Raw genomic sequence first — 15,936 nt, forward strand, 5'->3', positions numbered from 1 at the left:
TTGCAACAGCCAGAAAACCGCAGACCTAATTTTCAGGAATCATCGCCTGGAAACATGCATGAAAATGCAGGAAAAAAACATACAACTGAAAAATCTAAACTACCATGGTTTCACTGAACCGTCTGCTAGAGGTTCTCGCAGACATCAGCCGAGACGAGCTGTAAAAGATAAGGGAGGAGCTGTCTCAGACAGCACTGGACACTGGACTGCTTTGGAGTCACGCAGAACACACCTGGCTCTTCTACCGCCACATGTTTTTCTGATACTGTGCTCCTAAGGTATAAATTCATCATTTTTTTCCTCCCCTATTTAGAATCAATAATTAGGGTGGATTGGGTTCGGTGTCGGGCTACATTTCACGTTTTTTACGCTTAAATTCGCGTGATGTCTACAGTCTACTAAAAACTACATTTGGGACTATGGTACTTTGCCGTAGTGCTGGATTTTTAAATACCTCCATTTCAGATTTTACATGTCAAATAAGTCGAACATTAAAATAAGAAAAACAATATAAATAATTAGATCTTCAAAAGATGTTACTATTCATATTAAACTAACTTCGGCGCTGATCATAAAACGCCATCTGAGAGATACAAGCTGTTGTAATTTTGTACAGACACGTAACGAAAGTATCACGAGATTCCTGTTTTTCTGTTTTGTTCCTAGGTAACAGTGAAGGCCGTATCCGGACTCATAAGAGACGGTTTTACAAACATGCCCGGGACATGTCTCACCGTCAGCACCTCGCCCACTTTAGCTTCCTACAGAATGGAAACAGAAAGTCCCTATGTAGCCGAACTTGCTGTGATCACGTGTTTCCCCGGGCGCAGAGAAGATGACTCACTTGCTCCGTTTAAATACAGTCGCTTCCCGTCCCAGAGCAGCAAACTTCTAGTGTCGCACTAACTGCTGCTGAAGCGAGCGTATACTTTCACCTCGGACTGCACTTACTCAGGTACGGAGCCTCCTTCAACTACCTGGCATTTTTCTTTAATTCTAACAAGACGGGCGTGAATTGCATTTCAGTTCCTTGTCTTTCTCTCTCTCTGGTGTGTGTGTGAGGTTGCATTCTGTTCACGAATATGAATGCCTGTTTTTTCTTTTTGCGTTTTCGATTAAATGTGTATGATTTGATTCTCTTGAACACTTCCCTGAGGGCGAATACCAACAAGTGCCCTACTGTCTGCGTTAGCCGCCTGATTCTAATTGCTGTTGCACCAGTCAAAGCCTGGCACGGCCTGCGGAAAGGAAAATGAGCCTGTCCATAATACTGTTGTAAATGTTTTGCTAATTGTTATTGCTTGGGGAGCACTAGTTAGTGTTTCGATTCAGTAAAGCTCATCGAATCTGTTGCTACAGCGAGTCTTTTATAAAATTCCATGATTCGCAATGTAAGCTTTACAGGACAAAGTATAGGCTTCAAATCGATTAAGTGTCAAGGGTCAGTTCCAACACCAGTAAAACTAAGTATTGATGATTATTCAGCAAAATCTGATAGCACTTGATAACCTGTTTTTTTTTTCATTTTGGGTACAAAACTCAGGGATATTATCATCAGTTGCTAGTGAAGGAAAAATTCATATTTATTTTGCCTTCACCTTCATTTCAAAGCAAATGACAAGAACAAAAGTTGTGAAAAGAAAAATATGGTGCAGCCTGTACAGGTGGAAACATGTTAAATCACGTGCTGGTGATGAGGATAGAAATCACTGCCTCAGCACACCTAGAAAGTTTTGCCAAATATGAGGTCATGTTATCTGCAAAAATGAAGTTACAGCTGGGTGTGGTGTTCAGGGAGTTGCCTGATTGCCTGTCCGCTCAGAGCCTGGGTGTGCCTGGTGGGGTGGTCTTTCACACCGAGTGAGAGTCTGTAGCTGGGCCGGTTGACTCTCATCCTTGGCGTCTAGAGCTGCAATATTTTGTTAATTTGTTATTTACTGTACCGATACAAAAAAAAACATGTCCCTTTAAATTAAGGGGGATTTAAATTACAAAGAGGTTAACCATGCTCATCACACATCACTTTATTAGCCCCTATACAATTTCGTGCATTAGGAATTCATCTTTTCGCATACCCCAGCTTGCTCTCCATGAGACACAGACAGGGAGAGAGAAGCTTGGGGTCAGAGCGCAGGGTCAGCCATTGTACAGCACCCCTGGGGCAGTTGGGGTTAAAGGGCCTTGCTCAGGGGCCCAACAGACTAGAATTCCTCCGCCTGCTGCAGGATTTGAACCAGCAACCTTCCAGCCACAGGCACAGATCCTTAGCCACAGAGCCACCGCATGTTAGTTTTAAATTATGTGCTATAAATGGCCTTCAAAATCCCCTGAATTTTAGTTGTCAGCAACTAGATGGATTAAGTTGACACACAGCTAAGGTCCTACAGAAAACTAGAGTTTGCAGGGCTGGTGCTGTGTGATTTCACACAAAATCCCCAGGTAGGCCCAACTGAGGAACCAAGGAAATACAGGCTCTTTACTCCCTCTATATCAGAATTACCTACCTATCACAACCCTCTCCTCACACCGAGGGGGCACCTGTCAGCTGTGTCTTGATGCAAAACTCAGTTTGGATGCTCCCCATCCAGTGCACTTCAGAGCTCCTTAGGGCTCCAGGGTCTTGTGGTCTCCTGCCCACTCTGAGCTCAAGAGGAGAGCAGGACCAGGACTCATCGATGTTGCTTGGGATGGCTAATCCCTCGATCTTTGCAGCTACTGGGGCATTGGGAGTGTCTCATTCTTGCAAAGCAACAGAGGTATCTAGGGGGGTCCCAACATCTCTGAAGCTCTTCTGGATACTGCTCGGGTGGATGTGTTGTGCCAGGAGCATTTTAAATTTTCTGTTCAAACCAATTGTGTATTTCCAAGTACTAGGTTTCACAACTGCTGGGCCAAACAATAGATTACTTAAGAAATAAAAAGGCATTGTTAAACTATCATGAAAATAGATCTGAGTGGAATGGTCAATTCTGCTTCATGAGTACTTTGATCCCTTTTATCTCCAGGTAAAGTGTTCCTGTACCAAGAGTTGCTGAAACATGGCAGCTCCCAAGGTACAACTTAGCAGCTCTACCCCTGCGAGCGACAAGCGTGCCACTCAGAAGAGCACAACTACAGCAAAGATGGGCATCCCGGGCTCTGCTACCTCCAGAGGGACGACAGATGCCGCAAGACCTGCGGACAGGTCCTCCTCAGCCAGGACCTCCCAGGCACAAAGGGGTGCCCGTGGCCCTGCCAGAGGGCAAGTAGCCAGGAGCACTGAAACAAGAGGGTCTGGGAAAGGTCCACTGGGCAAAGATGCTGGAGAATCACCCAAGAAATCTGCCTCAAAGACCGCTGTCCCCACCAGCAATGGAGCCCGCAGTGCAGCAGCCCAGGGTGACAGTACTGAGCAAGTCCCTAGGAAGAGCGCAAACCCAAAGACACCCCCCATCCCCACGCACACCGGAAGCTCTTCCAGCCCGCCGTCAGGACCCCCACCTGATCAGGCACTGGCTGACAAGATGGGCCAACTCAAAGTGGCATGTGTAGAAGAAGAGACGCGGGGCCAGAGGGAGAATCCACTCTGGTTTCAGTGGCGTCAGAACCGCATCACGGCGTCCGTCACCCACCGTATTGCCAACTGCCGCTTTGTGAATGGGCGCAGCAGCGAACCGCCACGTTCCTACCTCCAAATGGTGACGGGCTCTGGCTCGGGGGTCCGAACACGCGCCATGAGCTGGGGCATCGAAAAGGAGCGCATTGCCGTGGAGACTTACCGAAAGAAGAAGAGCAGGGCACTAGGCCGGGAGGTCAGTGTGCGCGACTGTGGCCTCTTTATCGATCCCTACCGCACCTGGCTGGCTGCGAGTCCCGACGGAATTGTATTGGATTCAGAAACCGGGGAGGAGCTGGCCTGCCTGGAGGTCAAGTGCCCGTACAAACACCGGGACCACACGGCGAGCCAAGCCTGCCAAGACCCCGACTTCTGTCTGAGACAGGATGGCGAAGGTTATCGCCTGAAAACAAACCACAGCTATTACACACAGGTTCAGTGCCAAATGGCTGTGGTGGGGCTGCACACCGCCGATTTTGTGGTGTACACTCCCCGTGAGACGGTCATCGTTCCCGTGGAATTCGATCCCGTTTTCTGGAGAGAGACTGTGGCCAAGCTGGAGATGTTCTACACTGACGCAGTGATTCCACAACTGCAGAAGAATGAACTTCTTGTGGCAGTCCGAGAGGAGTAACTGGGGGACCCATCCTTTGGCAGCAGCTAGCTTAGCATTGCGGAGGAGTGGGTGCTTAAATACGTTTCTCAAATTACTTCTGTGTTCAGGCTCGTCACCCCAACAACACCGATAGCAAATCGGCACTGGAGCAGAAACCGTGCCAGGAGCAGGAGCCTCCTGCACAAACCTGGGTACAGGTGACGGAGTGGAGCAGGGAAAAATGCTGCACTAGGCATTTAGACAATCTAATCTAACAGGGATAAATTCAAATATTAACTGGGTAAAACTGCATGTGAAAAGAACTCACTTTGCAAAGACGAGTCACCATTGTGTTCTAATGGTGCCTGCATCTTGTGGGACAAGTCTTAAGAATGAAATGACTAGCCAAACAAGACCAAATCTTCTCCATTTCCCAAGGGCATGTTACAATCACAAGGTTGATGTACAAGTGATCTGCTATCTGAAAACCAATAGAGTTACATCTGACATTCTCTGATAGGACAGCTCTAATGCAAGTGGGCCCAACAAAGTCAAGGACATTTGCAAGAAAAAAGTGGCCAGGATCACTGCAGGTGAGCGTCTCCAACTTGACATATGTCTGCAGTGAAGCAGCTACCCCTGGCAAGCAGCAGACGTAGAGAATCTCGAACCCGGGCAGACCCATGACACTTCAAGGCTGTAGTTTGTGTTTGCCTGGGAGTGCCTTCTGCGGTCATTCAGCCTAAATATGACCATAATGTCTATGTCATCTTTCAAAGAAATGTGCTCAAGAAATAAAAATGTATGAATTCTACTGTACTTGTTGTGGGTCATTTGTGCCACAGAGGTCAACTGACCCTGGACCATTGCTTTATGGTGCTGGGGCCCTACCAGGAACCCAACTACTAAACTCACCTCTTTTTACCTCACTAACCTGAAAGTCAACTTAAGACTGACTGGAAGCAAAGAATTGATCAGTAAAAAAACAGGGTTAAAAAAAAATCAACTGATATGGGCTTTGTGCTGGGATAATACACATCAAAACTAATGTAGACTTCCGCCTTACAGCTAGAAGACTGTCCTTGAATGTACAAGCTGTATGTCTTTATTTGAGACCAATGAGAACAGAAGACTATAATGATCTGTGCAGTGATACATTTCACCAGAAAAAAGGACAGCTAAATCAGGGTTGGGCTGGCTGTTCTCTTGGTGAACTCACCTCACATTTTTTCAGCTCAGAACCTGACAGCCTTCAGGGCTGCTGAAGAGACTCCAACCACATCCTAGCTCTGGTTCCTCTGCACACAGAAGTTCTGCTGAAGGAACAGCATGCACATACAATCGACAAAACCATAAAAACTGTTTTTTTTTTTTACACAGAGGCAGGTCTCCTCTGGCGATTGGTCACCCATTACATAGTCCTCCCAACTATGTAGGAATGCCCCAGACATTCAGTAAGCACCTTCTCCTCACAGTACAAATGTGAGACTCGTACTCAAGTGCCAGAGAGCAGACAGCTTGACTCCTGATCCACGCACTCACACTCCAGTACCGCAGAGACTGGTTCCCCTGACTCCTGCTCCACACACTCGTACACCAGTGCCGGAGAGAGCAGTCAGCGTGACTCCTGATCCACAAACTCACACTCCAGTGCTGCAGACTGGACCGCCGACTCCCGATCCACACACTCACACTCCAGTACTGCAGAGACTGGTTCCCCTGACTCCCGATCCACACACTCGTACTCCAGTGCTGGAGAGAGCAGACAGCGTGACTCCTGATCCACACACTCACACTCCAGTGCTGTAGACTGGACCGCCGACTCCTGATCCACACACTCGTACTCCAGTGCTGGAGAGAGCAGACAGCGTGACTCCTGATCCACACACTCACACTCCAGTGCTGGAGAGAGCAGACAGCTTAACTCCTGATCCATCCACACACACATTCCAGTACCGCAGAGATTGGTTCCACCGACTCCTGATCCATACACTTGTACTCCAGTGCCGGAGAGACTGGACCATCGACTCCCGATTGTGTTCCAGTGGCACGGACACCAGACAGCCTGACTAACTCTTCATACCACATTTCTGCACTCATAGGGATTCCCCAGTCCTATTCTCAGTGTCGTTCTTCCTTGGGACTCAAGAATATTTCAAAAGCAGCTACTGCACTTTTGAAAGATTATCGTCAATATACTTTAGTTCGTCTGGGGTTGCACTACTAGTCAGAGTTTTTCCAACTCCAAAGTTACTACAGCCTTTAATATAACCATGGCAAACCCCTGGACAGAAGAACTAAGAAGGTGAGAGGCACTCTCAGTAATACCTGGAACCCTGGGCTATGAATGCATACTCTCTGCAATGTATAGTTCACTAATCTGTGTATAAAAAAAATGTACCTCTTCTACATCCATCTATATGTACTGAAATAATATGGTGGGAGCTGCACATTGGTGGTGGTGAAGGGAAGTCTCCATTACCTGTAAGGCTCTTTGAGTGGAGTGTCCAGGAAAGTGCTATATAAGTGCAAGCAATTATTATTATTATTATTATTATTATTATTATGAAAGCTACAACCTTGCTTTCTATCCAGTGCTGCTGATATAGAGAGTAATTGCTAAAAATTAATAACTAATACGGTTCTTCAATCTCACTGCCACTTGAGAGATGCAGATGACCCAGACTCGAGTCATGGTTAACTGGGAGCTCCAGAGTTCTAGTGCCAAGATTCTACCAATCCATTATTACAAAACGTGCTGCTTGTTCCTGGCCAGGCCTCCATATCAAAACACAATGTTCTTCAAGATGATTCCCGTGATGCATTAGTACCAATTCTTCAAACCTATACACAAACTCTACCACAGTGCACAATGATGCACAGAACACACTGACACTCGGGTCTAATGCTTTTAATCTAAGATCTTAAACAGCAATGTCAAATAATAGAGCAGAAAACGTGTACAAACTTCTGGATGGAGGAGTGATGTGTTTTCATTATGAAACGCCAGCCACTGTCGGAATGATGACATTGTGATCAGGTATGATCTCCTTGAGCATTAACGCAATTCTGAAATGCTGATGCACAGCCTCAGTCCTGATCAGCCCTGCTGTCCTGCCACTATTCCCGCAGAGCTGTAGCCCTCTGGCGAAAGCGAGCTGGTCCTGGGCGACTCGGGTTAGGAGAAAAAGCTGGCCATGAAGATCTCATTCTCTCTCAGCCACGCTGCCTTCAATCCTCCCATTGCCATGACCGTGCCCTTCGCAGACAGTGCGTTTGTTAAACTCGCGTCATTTGTCAAGAATGTTTCAAAATCAACACTGGCAGTCTTTACTCTGGTACTGAACACTGAGCCACCTGGTGCTTTTATGAAATTGTTTGAATCCGTCTTTTGTTAGCCTAAGGAATGCCACCGTTCAATCAATTAACTAGTCAGTGAATAAAATAATTTAAATCTGTTGGGGACACGAAACTCCGGCGTCTTCGTTGTGTCTTTCTACCTCAGTGCTGCCTGAGCTGTGCTTGGCTGTGCGAGTAGTTGAGAGCTGGGCGTGATCTGATTGGCAAAGGTGTAGTCCGAGCTCCAGCTGAGCCGCACCACTCTCAGATACAGAGTTCTGCTCCTTCTCTCGCTGGTTTGGAAGATCGCGCCTCTTTTCAAGGCAGTATTTTTACCTGCCGTCTCCTCCCCCGCAGCCGTATGTGAATGTGGGAGGGGAGGGGTTTGTGCAGGCTATCCTCCCCCCTACTCGCTGAAGCGCTTCCGCGGGCCGGTCCTGGCCCGACTGGAGCGGCGGATCTCGTGCTTGGAGTCGCGGCAGCGCTGGCAGGTGAAGACGTCGGGCACGTTGCTCCTGCGGATCTTGGCGCAGGACAGGTGCAGCCAGGTGCCGCACTCGCTGCACTCGATCATGGGCCGTCCCGCGAACGGCTTCAGGCAGAAGCAGGTGATCAGATCCCAGGAGTCCTCCTCTGCAGGGCGAGAGACGAACGAAAGACACACACACACAAAAATGAGGATCAGGAAACATGAGGAAAAAAAAAGAGAGCCGCGCGTTTGGAAACAGAGGGGAGACTCCTGGATGATCTTGAAATCTCTGTATTTATCATGTATCTTATGACCCAAAGAACGTTTTTAAGAGTTAAGAAAAAAACACAAGAGAACATTAGAGGAAACTAAAAGAAAATGCATTTGAAACAAAGAAAGAGAGACGTTTTCTCCACAAAGGGTTGTGGGGGTCTGGAACTAGTTAACCAGCCAGCCTGTTGAATACCCTGGGTGAACAAGGTCCTTGGATCAATCAACTACAAGTCATCAAAGGAGCTAGAAAAGCCAGATGGCCTAATTTCTTATTAGGCAGTCCAGCCTCACGATGAAATCCTAAAGAGAGGTGAAGACAGAGAAGGATGAGGCAAGGGGGACACGAGGACAGAGGGACGGTCAGTTACCAGAGCCGACAGTGGTGCTGCAGTCCCCAGGCCGCGTGTCCTGGTCTGTGTCACTGGCGCCCTGGTCCTGGGTGCTGCCGTCCCAGTCCGTGTGGTATCCAGTTTCCTGGTCCTCGGGCACGGTCCCCCTAGGCGTCCCGTCCATCACCAGCCTCAGGATGTCCGAGTTGCCCCCGGCAACACTCTCCCAGCTCGGCTCCTCATTCCCGGGCAGCTCTCCGCCCTTTTCAGTCTCCACCCTTCCCCTGCGTGCCTGTCCTTCCCGCCCGGCCTCCGTCGGCCTCTCTCCTTCTCTCTGCTCCTCGCTCAGCCTGAGGCACACCCCGCTTCCTGGCTCTTTCCTGTCTTCCCTCTGCTGTCCGGACACATCGTCTTTCTCCTCCTCCTGCCATTCGGTGTCCACGCTTGGCAAGGGTTTGGGCTGGCACACGACACTGAGATTCATAGGCTCCTCGATCTCCTTCCCGTCTGCTCTCTCCTGCACTGTACCGCTCCTGCTGGACCAGTCGCTGGAATCCTTAGAACACTGGACACTATTATGCGGGCTTATCTGGTGGACAGCACTGCAGCTTTTGTGGAAATGGTCTACACTCTGCGTACTGGGCCAGTGTGGATTAACCAAACTATGATCCTGCTCAGCTCTGCACTCCTGCTTACAGATGGGTGGTGCAGAGCTCATAGAGACTCCACACTGAAAGCCTGCAGGAAGGCGAAGGCACAGAGGGGTTGGCATGGGGAGAGGTTTACAGTCTGCACTGTTTACAGAGTGCGACACGCAAGTTATCCCCCCAGAACACAACTCGCTGCTGAGAAAGGTTCCACGATCCAGCTCTGCTTCCTCAAGCGTCTCCCCCCTCTCCGAGCTGACTGTCCCTAGTTTGACACGCTCTTGGGTGCTTGTATTTTTGGGGGGTCCCTGTTCCATTCTGGGTGGCTTGCGACCACCCACACCGTTAGTCCTGTGGCACACCTTCCTCTTCCCCACTGCACCGGTGTGGTCCGTCAGTCTCCTCCTCTTCCCCTTTCTCTCGCCTTCTGTGCCATTTGCTGTAGGGTACGCCACCACCCTGGCGGGCAGCGGTGGCAGAGCAGAACCCCCTCTCCGGCGTCTAGGCCCCCCCTGGCGAGCCCGGGGCCCCTTGGCAGGCCAGGTACCACTGTGCAGGTCGCAGGCGGGCGAGGATGGAAAGCCGTCACTGACACCGTTGTTCTGTGGGCTCACGCTGCTCGGACCCCATGGATCCTGCAGGGGGAGACCAAGAGAAAGGTGGAAAACAGGTGACGCTCCCATTAAAACCAGGACTGCTCCCTCCCTGAAGAGTCAGCCCCACCAAGACACAATTACTCAGACTGCAGCATAAATTACATGATCTAGCTTGCCTCCTTCCCATCTGCAAACTTATCACCTGCACCGCAGTGCTACATTTCCTGCTATAACAGAACAGAACAAGTTTTACTGCAAGCCTGATGTTCCAGTTAGAATGACTGGAGTTTTATTTAACTGGAACGAGAGATCAAGATTTTTTTTTTGCATGAGACCTAATTGTTGAAGCAGCAATTACAGTCTCACACTCTACTTCCCAACAACAAAGCAACTTGAATAACAAATTTCTTCAAAAAGGGAACAATTATTTAAGGATAAAAAAGCATTGAGCACAAGTACAATCAACAACAATAAAATCACTTGCCACAGCTTTAAAGCCTTCAAGTACTGTTAATTAGGCAACATGAAACATGAAAATAGAAGGCACTTTTAGGGCAAGAGAGCAAAATAAAGCCTTTTTACCAAGTACCGAATCTTTGAAATTGTAAACCGTAATGAGGTCATATTTGATAAGAACTTGGCTGGACTCTACAATTTTCCCCACCTCCAGGTTTACAGAAGGAGATGGGCTGGAAATTCAGAGAAGTGGTCTGATCCTTTAGAAGGTTTACCAGTTACATGCTAATGTATACTGTACATGTCACCTCCAGGGGTGGATAATTCCAAGATGCTTTGAGAAGGCTCATACAGAGGTCTGAAATCAGCATCACAGTGGCATGTTTCCCTGCCTGCTTCTTTAGCACAAACGTCACAAAAGCCTGGAGCAGGCAACTCCTGAGAGGACCCCACAGCAACACAGGCAAAGCACTGAGAAGCTGGGAAGAGCATTTAAGGCTGCCCCGGCTGCCATCAGTTTGCCCTGCGAAGGCTCCTTCTCTCGTACCTCAGCAGGGCGAGGGATGTACCCGGCGTAGGCCAGCACAAAGCTGCAGAACTGCCTGAAGTCTTCCACTGTGCGTCGCCTCTTCACCGGGGCCTGCGAGGCGACAGCAGGAACAGTCACTGGGAGAGCCAGGTACACACAACAAGACACACACAGCGACACAGGTATTCATATCACTCTGTCCCTCACGTCAGCACACACCTGCCCAAAATCGGGGAAGATGGCATGAAGCACACAGCGCCCGCGTTTTTCATCCGGGGTTACAAGGAGTCTCATCTTTTTACTCTTTTACTAAAAGCCTGGACAATTCCTCAGTCAAGACTGCGTGTCATTAAGGGTCTGCGGGCCTGAACAGTAGTTCAGCAGTGTGGTGCAATCCCAGCAGTACTTGCCAATGCGAGTGTCTGTGTCTATGAACATCTGTTCTTAACAGGAGTGAGCACCCATTTCCTCAAGAGGACCAGAACCACCAGGCTACAAGGAAAAATGGACCTATTATTCCCAACTCACGTTCAGGAATATACAGGCACTTGGAGACGGGGTCAATTTTACTAAAACATAATAAACACAAAGGATGACCATAAAAATGGCACCGCCTACATAACATGTTGATTGGAACTCATGGTCCAGGAGGAAGAGCACCCCAGCCCCAGTCTCACTCCTACCGCCCCACCCCAGTACTGAGTGGGTCCAGTCTCACTTCTTCCCCCCCACCCCAGTACTGAGTGGGCCCAGTCTCACTCCTACCCTCCTGAGAGTTAAACACAATAGTACAGTACAGCATAAGGGTTTCTGAAGGATGTGCCTGAGAGATCACCGGTGCTTTCAGAACAGATCAGCCCTGAACTGGGGCTGAAAGGTGGCTGGAGACCAAGCAGATCTGATTGGTGTGGGTAGTTCAGCCCTCCACTGTTTGCAGGAGTGGAGAGCACACACGCTGTGGAAGGAGGAGATCGGAGACGGAGAGAGGAGGTGGAGGGAGAGATGACAGTCCGAAGCAGAGTGGTTGAGATGCTGGTAGTCGGGGACTAGGGTTTTTCAGTCAGATGTGTCCAGCGATTGGGAGACAATGGGAGTACTGGAGCAGTGGAGAACCATGGGAGCAGTGGAGAGAAAAGAAGGCAAGATGAAGACTGTGGATGGTGTTGGCAGGGAGAGAGAGATTAAGAGGGAGCCACAGTAATCCAGGCAGGAGAGTACCTGCACCTGGACAAGGAGTTCTGTAGTTGGCAATGTAGAGAAGGGTTGCGACTGTTTTTGCAGTGACTTTGCTGAAACTCTTACAGAAGTTAATCAGTTTCATTAAAATAAAATGTTCATTTTTCCTCTTTACATGATCTCAGTATGATTGCTCAGAGAATATCTCAGACCACTAGTGTATGTAGTGGTATGCCATTTGGCAAAACTAAAGATCTGAAAAAGCTCATTTGCAGATATGCCACGAGTGGTCACTGGCGATGTGAGTAATCTAGTGGCTGGTGCCGTCATTGTTCTTCAACGTGTTTCCTCTGTAACACCGTCTACAGGGAGAACTCTGCCTTCCATTATCCCCAAGAACATTTCAGATGGCAAACGATTTAACCAGAAAGACCAAGCTGTTGTGAGCGAACAACACGGTGTGTCTGAAGAGTGAATTAAAAGGTCACTGAAATATTTAGCAAGTTGTGATCAAGTAAATAGCTAAATCCTGAAATGTATTTAGAAGAGTACAATAAAGAATCACAACTGCAAAGTTGTTTTTTTCCTCATCTTTAAACACTGGACATGAACTAACTTTACAGTAAGATTTACACTCACTGTTGGCTTACTGTTGCTATTATTGTGGGTCGATCGTTGAATCTTTAACCACAGAAACCTCAAGAGCATATACCCTATGCTTACATCACATACCTCTGAATTTGGAATTACACGGCAAAATGCAGGAAGCGAGTCATTTGAAGGGGGAAGAAACAGTATTTCTATGTCGGTTTGCACGGACACGGAAGTAAAGAGAGATACAGGAATGCCAAACAAAACGCAATGAACAATAATTCCAGGACCGCACACCCGCTGTAGCCAACCGAGTGATGCATTTATGAAGAGAGTCCTTTTGCTGGCGATGTTTTAGCATCACTATCTCATTTAACGCAAAAAAAAAATGTCCGAGCCGCTAATACGATTCGGAAGGGGGCCAAAGCATTACAGAACAAAAGGGTATACGTTGTCTTTTGCGGAAACTCCGTCCATGATCGATACGTCACTCGACACAATTCGCCCGACCACAGGTCCGAGTGCGCTGGGACAGAGCGTCCACACCGCGCAACCCAGCCAGGTCCCACGCATGACTGACACCCTCGCAGTTTCACAGAAACAGCGTCGCGAAATTCACAAAACCCCTTTGTGTGAATTTAAGGGGGGGGGCGCACTCGCAGTATCTTCATTTAAGTAAGCTTTGGCTCGTCGACCGAAGATTAACCAGTGATAAAAGTAAACTCGTTAAATAAACAGTGCTTAATCCGATTTCTAAAATGCACGTCTAAAAAGGACCCATGATCCAGGAGAAGGGGGACTTTTTAAAGCAAAATGGTTTTTATTATTGTTTTGAAATGTCTGTGCTTGTTGACCTGTGATCGCTACCTTTCCCCCATGCTAGTGCGAGTCCGGAACATCCCGCCGCAACTCGCGGGTCCGGCCATTTCAGTAACACAATTCAATCTTTAAACAATTGTATCAACGCCGTACCTCTTTAAAAAAAAAAAAGAGCAAATGCAGGATGAGGGCTACCAGTGGAATGGGGGGTGAGACAAGTGTCTGCGAGCTTGCAAACAGTCGTAAAACAGGTCCTTCGACAGACTTCTGAAACGAAACTGAACTTCCTCTTTCGCCCTCCACAGCTCATTGTTCATCACCCGGGCCAAGAGGCCGCGTCCACACCGCACGACTCCGCTGGACACACGGTGATATAAATACAATAGCGCGGACGCGCACACACCTCTCGGACATCTCCCGTATCTAATTATTCTTTCTGCAAAGATGGCGACGGTCGCGCTTACAACCTGTAGTGGCCGGAGTGACCAACCGAAGAATGCGAAAGGAGTACAGACGTCTCGTTTGCACAAACGACCCATCTCACCTGGGTTCCGCAGGGAAGCGAGCCCCTTTACCACAGTACGCCAGCTAAACCGCCGTAACAAGCTCGCCTGCGTATCCCGTATAAAGTACCGTCAAACTTTATTTTTGCAATGCAACGCGAATACAAAGAACAACATCCGAGCGAGTACGAGCTGGGGAAATAGTGCCCCTTTTTTTAAAACCCACAAACCTCACAACCTGAAAGGGGGAGAAAACACACACACACAACCACACTCCTCACCACCAGAAAAGGAGAAGTCGGCTCAATCTCGTATAACAGCACCGTAAAAGCGACATCATCGCCGGCATCTGCCACTGATGGTGTAATTAACATTAAACCACAGGTTCTTACCTCGGCTATCGTCTTCGGCTCCGGGACGGGACCTTGAAAAACAATCGGAGAAGAAAAAAAAACACTAGACTTGAGCAAACACCACTGAAAGCTGTGCCTCTAGCAGTCGGGCAAGCCGGGGTACGTCTACTTCCCACAACGATTACCGACAGAGAAAACGTCCATCTTAAATAACCGTCCGCTTCTGCAAAAGTATATTTTACAGTCTCCGAGGACAACAGAAAGTGAAAGGACGCGGCGCCAGAAACTTTTATTTTAGCTGGGGTTTACAGGTTAAATCCCGCATGGATCTCGGTCGTCCGCTGCGGAGAGCCGGCCAGAATGACTTTAAACTCCCGGAGGCGCTTGGAGACGACCCGGGAAAACGGCATTGAACTCACCGGTGCGGACCCCTGCTCCGGTGTGCGCTGACATCTCGCCTGAGTCGTGTTCCTCTGCCTCGGCGAGGGATCCTCTTGCCCAGACATACACACGCACCGACCCCCTTCTGATCCACACAAAACAGGATCACTAGTAACAATGCATTCCAGAAACCCAGTGTGCGGTGCTGCGCCTCCTCTGTTATTTGAGTCCCATCCTTCTCTGTTTTGTCTTTTCGTTTTTTTTTTCCTACTTTAACACCGTCTTTGGAAGATAAAAACTACACCCCAGGCGAGTGAAATAACTCCACTTTTGTGAGAGGTCGTAGCATTCTACCAGTGACATCACTCCGCCGAGCCGAACGAGGGGGGAGGGGGGATCATTGTTATAATCATATCATCTTTTAAAGAAAAACACTCACACACGATAACAAATAATCCCTACTGATAAAGCCTGAACATATTTCTGTTCCAGTCATTCGCATCATCTGCCACAGGATTGCTCCCAACGGCAATCCTAAAAAATAATAAATCCCGTTGACACACGACCCCCCCCCCATTCTTCGCATCCAGTGTCCCGTCAGCTGGCGGAGTGCCACAACCCTGGGAGATTCCTTGACGCTGTCGCGACGGTACTGACTGCGCTTTGGGGAGGTGTGATGCGCACCTGGGTGGGTATTTAAAAAACAAACACGCGAAACAAAGTTACTCTGTGATCAGCTGTGATCAGCTCCGTATCAAAACACGTTACGCGTTGTAAGGCCGAGCGCTGAGCTTAGCTTGGGATGTGTAAGAAACTGAAACTGGATCGTTTCATCGTAATGGTCAAAAAATGTGTGCGGCTGCAGAAGCTGTGGTCTGTACGGCTCTACGGTTTTTATTTGTGACCTACGTTAGTTCTGGAGCGCTGGCCTTGCAGTTCAAGTCGAAACTGCCCTGCTTGGTATCGTATTGCCCACGCACCGAGCCGAGTGCGTATTTCTAGTCTTTGTTTTGGTTTGGAAGTAAAAGTTTTTTTTAGCAGGCATTCGCTTTACGAAATAACTGCGCGGCACTGCTTGAATTAATAAATACCCGTTAAAGTGTTGTTCTAATTGTGTACCTTTTATTACGTATTGCAAATTACGGAAATTATTTCTGTTTTTAGCAATGTATGCCGTTTAGAGACCTTGACATTTATTTCATTTTTCCGCCTCATCCTGCCTCGGGGCTCAAAGACTTCCCTTACGTTTCTCGGCCTCCGTAAACTCTGAATTAACGCAGAGATG

At 48.4% G+C, this 15,936-nt stretch overlaps 2 protein-coding genes across 3 annotated transcripts; one reads left to right on the forward strand and one right to left on the reverse strand.

The window, feature by feature from the left end:
* Positions 1 to 198: 198 nt before the first annotated feature.
* On the forward strand, positions 199 to 5,004 carry LOC107079173 (uncharacterized). The gene is made up of 3 exons (XM_015361432.2): positions 199 to 278; positions 667 to 955; positions 3,006 to 5,004. Exon 3 carries the CDS (start codon positions 3,039 to 3,041, stop codon positions 4,227 to 4,229), a length of 1,191 nt encoding a protein of 396 aa, XP_015216918.2. The 5' UTR covers positions 199 to 278; positions 667 to 955; positions 3,006 to 3,038; the 3' UTR covers positions 4,230 to 5,004.
* Positions 5,005 to 7,086: 2,082 nt separating this feature from the next.
* Positions 7,087 to 15,309, reverse strand: LOC102687910 (PHD finger protein 13-like). 2 transcript variants are annotated; one of them, XM_015361371.2, is made up of 5 exons: positions 14,690 to 15,307; positions 14,310 to 14,341; positions 10,847 to 10,939; positions 8,640 to 9,882; positions 7,087 to 8,162 (listed from the first exon to the last, which is right to left on the reverse strand). In XM_015361371.2, exons 1-5 carry the CDS (start codon positions 14,721 to 14,723, stop codon positions 7,936 to 7,938), a joined length of 1,629 nt encoding a protein of 542 aa, XP_015216857.2. In that variant the 5' UTR covers positions 14,724 to 15,307; the 3' UTR covers positions 7,087 to 7,935. The 2 variants fall into 2 exon arrangements, with proteins under 2 accessions (XP_015216857.2, XP_015216856.2); XM_015361370.2 differs by lacking the exon at positions 14,310 to 14,341 and having other exon boundaries at positions 14,690 to 15,309.
* Positions 15,310 to 15,936: the final 627 nt, after the last annotated feature.

This window comes from Lepisosteus oculatus, chromosome 13, assembly GCF_040954835.1.
Source record: "Lepisosteus oculatus isolate fLepOcu1 chromosome 13, fLepOcu1.hap2, whole genome shotgun sequence".
Classification (NCBI taxonomy): Eukaryota; Metazoa; Chordata; class Actinopteri; order Semionotiformes; family Lepisosteidae; genus Lepisosteus; species Lepisosteus oculatus.